This window comes from Anarhichas minor, unplaced genomic scaffold (genome assembly GCF_050575085.1).
Source record: "Anarhichas minor isolate MPS153535 unplaced genomic scaffold, ASM5057508v1 ptg000030l, whole genome shotgun sequence".
Lineage (NCBI taxonomy): Eukaryota > Metazoa > Chordata > Actinopteri > Perciformes > Anarhichadidae > Anarhichas > Anarhichas minor.
The window spans coordinates 8056883-8068925 of record NW_027466476.1 but is presented as its reverse complement, the minus strand read 5'-3'; the positions used below and the strand labels follow the sequence as shown (position 1 = coordinate 8068925).

Genomic DNA, 12043 nt, shown 5'->3' with positions numbered 1-12043 from the left:
TCCTCTTCAGGGCTTTAACCAACAAAACAAAAAAAGCACATCAGAGTAAATGATCTGAGGAAATGAACCCTCATTCCAAGTACTGCACAGGTTAAGTGTGCCCTCTAGTGATAACATATGAGAAAAGCATAAAGTTGTCTTTTCAATAAGTATATTTTCACTTACAGACCTGATTGTGCTTCTTATTGTCAGCAAAAAGAAGAGCACAACCAGCATTCTTAGTCTCTTGTTTAGGAGAGATGAATGATATAACACAAGTAGAGTCTGGGGATCGAGAGTCTGTTTTTACTTTCCGTTTTGTAGATTTCAGGAATAGGTTGAGAGATTATTTTTCACTACTGACTGTTAGCTTTACAGCCATTACCTTTTACCTCTAACCCCTTGCTCGGGGTGGGTCCGTTATATAACATTTCATGTAGGACAAAGAATAGCTGAGTCAGAGTTCAGTTTTGTTTGGTTAATCATTATTTTTCCAGGAGCACCTTTAAAAAAGGTTCAGAGCACAGCAAGCCTTCAGTCAGACAAACAAGCATGATGAAGCTGGAGCAGCATCTCTCTGTTTCTATCCTGCTGGTACTTTGTGTGACATGGAGCGCAAACGGAGGGAACATCTTGGTGTGGTACACTGAAGGCAGCCACTGGATTAACATGAAGCCTCTGCTGGAGACGCTGATCGACAGGGGACACCAGGTGACGGTTCTGGTCCCGAGCACGTCGATGTTCATGAACACCAGCGAGCCTTCTGGCTTTGGCTACGAACCCTTCAATGTCTCTGTTTCAATGGAGACAATAGAGGAGTTTTTTGAGGAGTACCTTCACTTCTCCATGTATGAGATGGATCATATGAGCTACATACAGATTTACATCAAATACATGGATCTGATGAAGGCCGACATGCAATATTCTTTAAAGTTTTTGGACGGCGTGCTGAAATCTGAATCCATCATGAAGAAGCTGAAGAAGGGAAAATATGACCTTCTCCTGGCTGACCCCATCTATCCCGGCAGTGACTTAGTAGCAGAGATTTTGGGCATCCCTCTGGTCTTCTCCTTGCGGTTTTCCCTAGCCAACAACTGGGAGAGACACTGTGGTCAGCTCCCTGCTCCTCCTTCCTTTGTCCCCGGGGCGATGAGCAAACTAACGGACAAGATGGACTTCCCTGAGAGAGTGTGGAACTTCCTCTTCTACGCACTGCAGGACATTGTGATTGATTATGTTTCATGGAAAGAACTCGATAAATATTACTCCGAAGTAAAAGGTGCATTACTCAAATACAATACACTGTGTAACAATCATTTTTTTCTATGGACCACATGAAGTCCAATGATGATTTAATAGCTTTGGATTCATTGCACTGGTTCAGTTACTTTTGTTTTATGACAGGAACACCCACCAGTGCCTGTGAGCTGATGGGTCGGGCAGATATCTGGTTGATAAGAACATACTGGGATTTTGATTTCCCTCATCCTTTCCTCCCTAACTTCAAATTTGTTGGTGGGATTCACTGCAGACCTGCTAAACCGTTACCAGAGGTAGGGCTCTCTCTACTATCACAGGCCTATTACTAGGTCATTACACAGCCTCCACAGTATTCCTGACTTAAACAATGAAGAGACTGAGCCCTTAAAATGCCTTCGGAAAGAAATGACAATGCTGGTTGGTTTGCATTGTGGGATAATGTTATTTTTGCAGGATATGGAGGAGTTTGTGCAGAGTTCTGGAGATGCTGGCATTGTGGTCTTCACTTTGGGATCATTCATCAAGAACATCACTACAGAGAAAGCAAACATGATCGCCTCAGCCCTCGCTCAGGTCCCACAAAAGGTCAGAGGACAATCTCTATTTTTTCAAGATTAATTTATTGTCATTGTACAACACAGGGTTGCATAACGAAATGCAGTTATAGTCTCTTTATTATACATAAAAAAATCAAAAGCAAAAACAGTAGTGCATTCCTGTAGTGGATCTTTTGAATTTGTATCGGGGGGAATGTACACAGCAGCGACAAAACACAGTGTTTTATTTGGGCCATCTAACATTAAAAAAATTTGACTTGAGGGACACATTGTTCATCTACTTTCATCTACTATATTTGAGCACAAACCATCACCGATGCAAACATCACCGATGCAAACTTAGTGTCCACCTCCCCCACGTCCGACCAAAGTCTTGTGCAATGTCAGTCCGCCTGGCAAGTACAACAGTCCAATCTGAAATGCCACGATGGAGCAAGGTCTCTGCACAGATGTGGGCCCCACAGTCTCCAAGCAGTCCTATGTCATCCATTCCACGTTCCTGCATACATTCCCAATGAAAAGAACTAAAGTTTTGTTTTAAAATAAACTACTTTTCCCCTTTATTTAGCATGTATTATTAAATGTACTGCTATGCAGTGTATTATGAAATATAATTAGCACGGTGTTATTTTGAGTGTTTACATTTTTGTTTCTAGGTGCTGTGGAGATACAGTGGAGAAAAACCAGCAACTCTGGGTGCCAACACTAGACTATTCGACTGGATCCCTCAGAATGACCTACTGGGTAAGTAAAGCTGTTAGAAAACACAGTAAGAATGTTTTTGTTGAAGTTTGTTCTTTGGCATGTCACTTCAGAGAGACAACCATAACACATTCACAGTATGCATAATTACAAGCTGGTATTTAGCCAGTGTTATGCAAACACGTCCACACAATAAAGCAGTGTCCCCATTCCTTCAACATACTAATAATATACATCATGTATTTATCTTTGTAGTTTACTGTTTTTGAAGTTAATATACAAAAAGAAAAAAAACAACTTACCACAGTTTATGCTTGACTTAATCTCTGTTAAGATATCTGCATATAAATGCAGAATCTGTAGGCTATGGGACAAGATTTTGGTACTGGAAGCGTTCTGGTTTTCGTTACTTCTCTAGTCTTACCATTGTTATGCCGATGACACCCAGCTGGTCTTGTGATTTCCCCCCGGTGACACTCAAGTGGAGGCACGCATCGCTGCGTGCTTGGCTGACATCTCGCATTGGCGACACACAACCTGAAGCTCAACCTGGACAAAACCGAGCTACTGTTCCTCCCGGGGAAGGGTTGCACGCACCGAGACCTGTCCATCACCATTGATGATACCGGTGGTGACGCCAACTCGGACTGCGAGGAACCTGGGTGTGACCCTGGATGACCAACTGTCATTCTCAGCAAACATTGCATCGGTTACTCGCTCCTGCAGATTCCTGCTCTACAACATCAGGAGGATTCTCCCCTTCCTCACTGACGAGACGGCGCATGTGCTCATCCAGGCTCTTGTCATCTCCCGCCTGGACTACTGCAACTCACTACTTGCCGGAGCCCCGACGTCGGCCATCAGACCTCTGGAGCTTGTCCAGAAAGCTGCAGCTCGTCTGGTGTTCAATCGCCCCAAGTTCTCCCACACAACTTTCCTTCTCCGTTCTCTACACTGGCTCCCTGTAAGAGCTCGCATCCAGTTTAAGACTCTGGTGCTAGCCTACAGGGCAGTGAAAGGAACAGCTCCTTCCTATCTCCAGGCCATGGTCAAGCCCTACACCCCCGCCCGACCACTTCGCTCTGCTGCCTCGGGGCTGCCTTGGTTGCCCCGTCGCTCAGAGGTCCCTGTGGCCGATCGACCCGGTCGTGGCTGTTTTCTGTCCTGGCTCCACAGTGGTGGAATGAACTCCCCACTGACGTCAGGACAGCAGAGTCGCTGCCCATCTTTCGGCGCAGGCTGAAAACTCACCTCTTCAAGAAGTACTACCCTGAGCCTTCCACTTAGCACTTATTGTATTCGTATTAGTTTGTTGCACTTATTGTATTCGTATTAGTTTGTTTCTGCACTGTACCTTTCCTCTGGTTTATGCTCTTAGATGCTTGTTTAAAAAAGGAGATGACTGTTCTGGTGACTAGTTCTCTTGAATACCTATGTTGAATACACTTATTGTAAGTCGCTTTGGATAAAAGCGTCTGCTAAAGGACTGTAATGTAAAGTATATGTTTATAGAAGTCATATCATACAGAAGTCAAAAGATGTGCTTTAACAGCCAGTCTTAACTAAACAGATGAATCTATGTTTCATGATTTTTAATACCCATATCAGGTCACCCCAAGACCAGAGCTTTCATCACCCATGGAGGCACAAATGGGATTTATGAGGCCATCTACCACGGTGTTCCCATGGTGGGCATCCCCATGTTCGCTGACCAGCCAGACAACATGGTCCATGTTGAGGCAAAGGGAGCTGCAGTTACTGTAGACTTGAACTTCATGAAGACTGAGGACCTTAGAGATGCAGTCAATACTGTCATCAATGAGAAATCGTAAGTTCTTTTATTGATTTTCACTTTTAGGGTTTTAAAAAGGCAAAGAAAAATGACTGCCTTTTTGGAGAGTTTACGTTAATAATCTGTAAGTCATTAAAGACATGCCATAAAGGAGCTATGGTGTAATGTAGTAAGACAGAGTTCAATTACCACAGAGTTTCAAAGTCACAAAGAAATTACAAGACCGCTGGATGGGCTTTTCACCGTGTATAATGGCTTTGCTGTTAGATTTTTAAGTTTTAAAATACATGGAACTAAAAATAAATCAACCCTTTTTATTCCCATTCTTGGTAAGGCAAAAAAACGTAAGTATAAAAATGAAAAATACATGGAAGACATGTAGCGCCTTAATCCACATTTCCACCTGTGTGTCTGCATTGACAGGTACAAGGAGAATGCCTTGTGGCTGTCCAGTATCCACCACGACAGACCAATGAGTCCGCGTGATGAGGCGGTATTCTGGATCGAGTTCACCATGAGAAACAAAGGGGCCGAGCACCTGAGGGTCCAGGCCCATGAGCTCACCTGGTACCAGTATCACAGCCTGGATGTCCTGGCCTTCCTCCTCGCCATTGTTCTGATCCTCGTACTCCTCTTTGTCAAGACCTGCAGTTTCTGCTTCCGGAGGTGCTGTGGCAGAAAGGGAAAGACAAAGAGAAAGGCTGAGTAACTGACTGGACTGAGATGTAGCTGGTGAAAAACTGAATGAACAGTTCATTGGTTGTCTTGTTAGGCCTAATCATGTAATGTAACCACAAAGCCCTGGATTGCACTTTGTGTCTTGGGACAACTGTAAAACAAGTAAAAAAAGCAAATGAAACACTCAGAAAATCACTCCACAACGTTCAATATTCCCGTGAAACGATGTTATGCTATTTGTTACCTTTGCAAGGACATAATGAGATCTGGTTTGCATGAGCGAGTGAGTGAACGGGCGTGTGCATGAATGCATCTCTGTGTCTGTCCACATCTAATCTTGCATACTGTAGCACCAAACTGCGTAATATTTTGGGTGTTCATTTATGGCTGCATGCTCAAGGTCTCACACTTATAGTATTATCAATTCAGTAGAGGCAATATATATTATACTATAATGATACTGCCATTAATTGACTGCTGACTGCTCATTCACTAATCTTAACTAGCCCCCGGTCGGTTTGGAGCCACTAGTGATCGCACAGCTGAGTGCATCGCAGAGCAGTGTTTGAAAACGCATACTAACGTAGCTACTGCATACTACATACTCAATCAGTGTGTACTGCATTCTGCCCTCCTAAATGAATGATTCAGTATGATTTTACCAGCAGACAGTTCACCGTCACATCTTCAAAACCATGTAGCTAATTTCCAAACAGGCATTATTTGGTGAAACAGACCACATATTGGAAATCTAAACGGTTACTTTCTTGCATTAAGAAAATGAAACTTAATAGAGTGACATATTAACAGCTTCAACAGTTTCCTCAGTAGACTTGAAGACTAAATAAATGCGTCACGTTGCAGTTATGCCAATAGGACGTGCTGAGACTCACGCCTGCACAAAGCCAGTATGGACATCTGCATAGATACAAAATGAGAATGTACTTTATCTGTGCAAGTGAAAAACACGTCTGATACACTTGCAGCCTAGATGGTGGGTTAGCCAACTTTGGGTTGTATTTAGTCAATCAAACATTACAGCAGCGGTCGTTGGAGACAATCTTGGCAGAGATCTGCCCTCTATGAGTGCAACTTGTTATGTCACCATGAAGTCAGGTTCAGTCAGCCTAGCCTGGAAAACTAAAGTGACAACATAGTTTACCTCTGTGCACTAGATTACCATGTATTTGCTTTCAAATATATGTGAACAGTTGTATTGTTTGCTCCTTCATGTAACAGTAAGTTGCTGACATTGATGGGTGTCATTTTGGAAAAGAAGTAACACACATAAAAGGAATTTTTCATTCTGTTAATTTCCTTCTTCTGACAAGTGATTATTAATGGTCTTAATATATATATATATATATATATATATATATCCTTTCGTATAGAAGCTATACAGTAATCCATTTTGAAACAAATAACATAAAATAATCTGGTATCGAAGAATTTCTCATCTGTCAGTTAACCAAAGTTTCACTTTTGTGCTACTTAACATGTTTGTGGTCACAGATTCAAATTAAGGATTCTAATGAAACTTTTACAAATAAATTGGAGTTTAGCACTCAACATGAAGAAGATCCTAAAAAAGCTGATCACCATTTCACAATCCAAGGAGTAGAGTCGACCCCAGGAGAGCTCGTATCTGAGGGATGTCTGGGGACGTCCGACACAAACCCATCCAGGCTGAGGGAATCATGGACATGCACCTGGTGAAGACTAGACAAAATTATATTATTTAAAACAACAAATAAATATGACATTTTCCGTTTGGCTCACAGATCCTCTTCAGGGCTTTAACCAACAAAACAAAAAAAGCACATCAGAGTAAATGATCTGAGGAAATGAACCCTCATTCCAAGTACTGCACAGGTTAAGTGTGCTCTCTAGTGATAACATATGAGAAAAGCATAAAGTTGTCTTTTCAATAAGTATATTTTCACTTACAGACCTGATTGTGCTTCTTATTGTCAGCAAAAAGAAGAGCACAACCAGCATTCTTAGTCTCTTGTTTAGGAGAGATGAATGATATAACACAAGTAGAGTCTGGGGATCTAGAGTCTGTTTTTACTTTCCGTTTGTAGATTTCAGGAATAGGTTGAGAGATTATTTTTCACTACTGACTGTTAGCTTTACAGCCATTACCTTTTACCTCTAACCCCTTGCTCGGGGTGGGTCCGTTATATAACATTTCATGTAGGACAAAGAATAGCTGAGTCAGAGTTCAGCTTTGTTTGGTTAATCATTATTTTTCCAGGAGCACCTTTAAAAAAGGTTCAGAGCACAGCAAGCCTTCAGTCAGACAAACAAGCACGATGAAGCTGGAGCAGCATCTCTCCGTTTGTGTCCTGCTGGTACTTTGTGTGACATGGAGTGCAAACGGAGGGAACATCTTGGTGTGGTACACTGAAGGCAGCCACTGGATTAACATGAAGCCTCTGCTGGAGACGCTGATCGACAGGGGACACCAGGTGACGGTTCTGGTCCCGAGCACGTCGATGTTCATGAACACCAGCGAGCCTTCTCGCTTTGGCTACGAACCCTTCAATGTCTCTGTTTCAATGGAGACAATAGAGGAGTTTTTTGAGGAGTACCTTCACTTCTCCATGTATGAGATGGACCATATGAGCTACATTCAGATTTACATCAAATACATGGATCTGATGAAGGCCGACATGCAGTATTCTTTAAAGTTTTTGGACGGCGTGCTGAAATCTGAATCCATCATGAAGAAGCTGAAGGAGGGACAATATGACCTTCTCCTGGCTGACCCCATGTTTTACGGCAGTGACTTAGTAGCAGAGATTTTGGGCATCCCTCTGGTCTTCTCCTTGCGGTTTTCCCTAGCCAACAACTGGGAGAGACACTGTGGTCAGCTCCCTGCTCCTCCTTCCTTTGTCCCCGGGGCGATGAGCAAACTAACGGACAAGATGGACTTCCCTGAGAGAGTGTGGAACTTCCTGTTCTACACACTGCAGGACATTGTGCTTGATTATGTTTCATGGAAAGAACTCGATAAATATTACTCCGAAGTAAAAGGTGCATTACTCAAATACAATACACTGTGTAACAATCATTTTTTTCTATGGACCACATGAAGTCCAATGATGATTTAATAGCTTTGGATTCATTGCACTGGTTCAGTTACTTTTGTTTTATGACAGGAACACCCACCAGTGCCTGTGAGCTGATGGGTCGGGCAGATATCTGGTTGATAAGAACATACTGGGATTTTGATTTCCCTCATCCTTTCCTCCCTAACTTCAAATTTGTTGGTGGGATTCACTGCAGACCTGCTAAACCGTTACCAGAGGTAGGGCTCTCTCTACTATCACAGGCCTATTACTAGGTCATTACACAGCCTCCACAGTATTCCTGACTTAAACAATGAAGAGACTGAGCCCTTAAAATGCCTTCGGAAAGAAATGACAATGCTGGTTGGTTTGCATTGTGGGATAATGTTATTTTTGCAGGATATGGAGGAGTTTGTGCAGAGTTCTGGAGATGCTGGCATTGTGGTCTTCACTTTGGGATCATTCATCAAGAACATCACTACAGAGAAAGCAAACATGATCGCCTCAGCCCTCGCTCAGGTCCCACAAAAGGTCAGAGGACAATCTCTATTTTTTCAAGATTAATTTATTGTCATTGTACAACACAGGGTTGCATAACGAAATGCAGTTATAGTCTCTTTATTATACATAAAAAAATCAAAAGCAAAAACAGTAGTGCATTCCTGTAGTGGATCTTTTGAATTTGTATCGGGGGGAATGTACACAGCAGCGACAAAACACAGTGTTTTATTTGGGCCATCTAACATTAAAAAAATTTGACTTGAGGGACACATTGTTCATCTACTTTCATCTACTATATTTGAGCACAAACCATCACCGATGCAAACATCACCGATGCAAACTTAGTGTCCACCTCCCCCACGTCCGACCAAAGTCTTGTGCAATGTCAGTCCGCCTGGCAAGTACAACAGTCCAATCTGAAATGCCACGATGGAGCAAGGTCTCTGCACAGATGTGGGCCCCACAGTCTCCAAGCAGTCCTATGTCATCCATTCCACGTTCCTGCATACATTCCCAATGAAAAGAACTAAAGTTTTGTTTTAAAATAAACTACTTTTCCCCTTTATTTAGCATGTATTATTAAATGTACTGCTATGCAGTGTATTATGAAATATAATTAGCACGGTGTTATTTTGAGTGTTTACATTTTTGTTTCTAGGTGCTGTGGAGATACAGTGGAGAAAAACCAGCAACTCTGGGTGCCAACACTAGACTATTCGACTGGATCCCTCAGAATGACCTACTGGGTAAGTAAAGCTGTTAGAAAACACAGTAAGAATGTTTTTGTTGAAGTTTGTTCTTTGGCATGTCACTTCAGAGAGACAACCATAACACATTCACAGTATGCATAATTACAAGCTGGTATTTAGCCAGTGTTATGCAAACAGGTCCACACAATAAAGCAGTGTCCCCATTCCTTCAACATACTAATAATATACATCATGTATTTATCTTTGTAGTTTACTGTTTTTGAAGTTAATATACAAAAAGAAAAAAAACAACTTACCACAGTTTATGCTTGACTTAATCTCTGTTAAGATATCTGCATATAAATGCAGAATCTGTAGGCTATGGGACAAGATTTTGGTACTGGAAGCGTTCTGGTTTTCGTTACTTCTCTAGTCTTACCATTGTTATGCCGATGACACCCAGCTGGTCTTGTCATTTCCCCCCGGTGACACTCAAGTGGAGGCACGCATCGCTGCGTGCTTGGCTGACATCTCGCATTGGCGACACACAACCTGAAGCTCAACCTGGACAAAACCGAGCTACTGTTCCTCCCGGGGAAGGGTTGCACGCACCGAGACCTGTCCATCACCATTGATGATACCGGTGGTGACGCCAACTCGGACTGCGAGGAACCTGGGTGTGACCCTGGATGACCAACTGTCATTCTCAGCAAACATTGCATCGGTTACTCGCTCCTGCAGATTCCTGCTCTACAACATCAGGAGGATTCTCCCCTTCCTCACTGACGAGACGGCGCATGTGCTCATCCAGGCTCTTGTCATCTCCCGCCTGGACTACTGCAACTCACTACTTGCCGGAGCCCCGGCGTCGGCCATCAGACCTCTGGAGCTTGTCCAGAAAGCTGCAGCTCGTCTGGTGTTCAATCGCCCCAAGTTCTCCCACACAACTTTCCTTCTCCGTTCTCTACACTGGCTCCCTGTAAGAGCTCGCATCCAGTTTAAGACTCTGGTGCTAGCCTACAGGGCAGTGAAAGGAACAGCTCCTTCCTATCTCCAGGCCATGGTCAAGCCCTACACCCCCGCCCGACCACTTCGCTCTGCTGCCTCGGGGCTGCCTTGGTTGCCCCGTCGCTCAGAGATTCCTGTGGCCGATCGACCCGGTCACGGCTGTTTTCTGTCCTGGCTCTACAGTGGTGGAATGAACTCCCCACTGACGTCAGGACAGCAGAGTCGCTGCCCATCTTTCGGCGCAGGCTGAAAACTCACCTCTTCAAGAAGTACTACCCTGAGCCTTCCACTTAGCACTTATTGTATTCGTATTAGTTTGTTGCACTTATTGTATTCGTATTAGTTTGTTTCTGCACTGTACCTTTCCTCTGGTTTATGCTCTTAGATGCTTGTTTAAAAAAGGAGATGACTGTTCTGGTGACTAGTTCTCTTGAATACCTATGTTGAATACACTTATTGTAAGTCGCTTTGGATAAAAGCGTCTGCTAAAGGACTGTAATGTAATGTAAAGTATATGTTTATAGAAGTCATATCATACAGAAGTCAAAAGATGTGCTTTAACAGCCAGTCTTAACTGAAGAGATGAATCTATGTTTCATGATTTTTAATACCCATATCAGGTCACCCCAAGACCAGAGCTTTCATCACCCATGGAGGCACAAATGGGATTTATGAGGCCATCTACCACGGTGTTCCCATGGTGGGCATCCCCATGTTCGCTGACCAGCCAGACAACATGGTCCATGTTGAGGCAAAGGGAGCTGCAGTTACTGTAGACTTGAACTTCATGAAGACTGAGGACCTTAGAGATGCAGTCAATACTGTCATCAATGAGAAATCGTAAGTTCTTTTATTGATTTTCACTTTTAGGGTTTTAAAAAGGCAAAGAAAAATGACTGCCTTTTTGGAGAGTTTACGTTAATGATCTGTAAGTCATTAAAGACATGCCATGAAGGAGCTATGGTGTAATGTAGTAAGACAAAGTTCAATTACCACAGAGTTTCAAAGTCAAAGAAATTACAAGACCGCTGGATGGGCTTTTCCCCGTGTATAATGGCTTTCCTATTAGATTTTTAAGTTTTAAAATACATGGAACTAAAAATAAATCAACCCTTTTTATTCCCATTCTTGGTAAGGCAAAAAATGTAAGTATAAAAATGAAAAATACATGGAAGACATGTAGCGCCTTAATCCACATTTCCACCTGTGTGTCTGCATTGACAGGTACAAGGAGAATGCCTTGTGGCTGTCCAGTATCCACCACGACAGACCAATGAGTCCGCGTGATGAGGCGGTATTCTGGATCGAGTTCACCATGAGAAACAAAGGGGCCGAGCACCTGAGGGTCCAGGCCCATGAGCTCACCTGGTACCAGTATCACAGCCTGGATGTCCTGGCCTTCCTTCTCGCCATTGTTCTGATCCTCGTACTCCTCTTTGTCAAGACCTGCAGTTTCTGCTTCCGGAGGTGCTGTGGCAGAAAGGGAAAGACAAAGAGAAAGGCTGAGTAACTGACTGGACTGAGATGTAGCTGGTGAAAAACTGAATGAACAGTTCATTGGTTGTCTTGTTAGGCCTAATCATGTAATGTAACCACAAAGACCTGGATTGCACTTTGTGTCTTGGGACAACTGTAAAACAAGTAAAAAAAGCAAATGAAACACTCAGAAAATCACTCCACAACGTTCAATATTCCCGTGAAACGATGTTATGCTATTTGTTACCTTTGCAAGGACATAATGAGATCTGGTTTGCATGAGCGAGTGAGTGAACGGGCGTGTGCATGAATGCATCTCTGTGTCTG

At 43.0% G+C, this 12043-nt stretch overlaps 2 protein-coding genes across 7 annotated transcripts; both read left to right on the top strand.

The window, feature by feature from the left end:
• The first annotated feature begins 534 nt into the window (after positions 1-534).
• LOC142964441 (UDP-glucuronosyltransferase 2A1-like) lies at positions 535-4999 on the top strand. Of its 5 annotated transcripts, none has more exons than XM_076104765.1 (6): positions 535-1169; positions 1364-1532; positions 1693-1824; positions 2453-2540; positions 4107-4326; positions 4714-4999. In XM_076104765.1, the coding sequence occupies exons 1-6, from the start codon at positions 535-537 to the stop codon at positions 4997-4999; spliced, it is 1530 nt and encodes a 509-aa protein (XP_075960880.1). The 5 variants fall into 5 exon arrangements, with proteins under 5 accessions (XP_075960880.1, XP_075960877.1, XP_075960881.1 ...); XM_076104762.1 differs by having other exon boundaries at positions 535-1258; positions 1384-1532; XM_076104767.1 differs by having other exon boundaries at positions 931-1006; positions 1384-1532.
• A 2284-nt stretch (positions 5000-7283) lies between these two features.
• On the top strand, positions 7284-11750 carry LOC142964492 (UDP-glucuronosyltransferase 2A2-like). 2 transcript variants are annotated; one of them, XM_076104832.1, is made up of 6 exons: positions 7284-8007; positions 8133-8281; positions 8442-8573; positions 9202-9289; positions 10861-11080; positions 11465-11750. In XM_076104832.1, the coding sequence occupies exons 1-6, from the start codon at positions 7284-7286 to the stop codon at positions 11748-11750; spliced, it is 1599 nt and encodes a 532-aa protein (XP_075960947.1). The 2 variants fall into 2 exon arrangements, with proteins under 2 accessions (XP_075960947.1, XP_075960949.1); XM_076104834.1 differs by having other exon boundaries at positions 7680-7744; positions 8113-8281.
• The last annotated feature ends 293 nt before the right edge of the window (positions 11751-12043 follow it).

Excerpts from the sequence above, each read along its gene's own strand:
- LOC142964492 (XM_076104832.1), top strand. The coding sequence starts at position 7,284 with ATGAAGCTGGAGCAGCATCTCTCCGTTTGTGTCCTGCTGGTACTTTGT. Across the intron at positions 9,290-10,860 it reads CCCTCAGAATGACCTACTGG|GTCACCCCAAGACCAGAGCT; the intron begins GTAAGTAAAGCT and ends TACCCATATCAG. Across the intron at positions 11,081-11,464 it reads ACTGTCATCAATGAGAAATC|GTACAAGGAGAATGCCTTGT; the intron begins GTAAGTTCTTTT and ends CTGCATTGACAG.
- LOC142964441 (XM_076104762.1), top strand. The coding sequence starts at position 535 with ATGAAGCTGGAGCAGCATCTCTCTGTTTCTATCCTGCTGGTACTTTGT. Across the intron at positions 1,533-1,692 it reads CTGCTAAACCGTTACCAGAG|GATATGGAGGAGTTTGTGCA; the intron begins GTAGGGCTCTCT and ends TTATTTTTGCAG. Across the intron at positions 4,327-4,713 it reads ACTGTCATCAATGAGAAATC|GTACAAGGAGAATGCCTTGT; the intron begins GTAAGTTCTTTT and ends CTGCATTGACAG.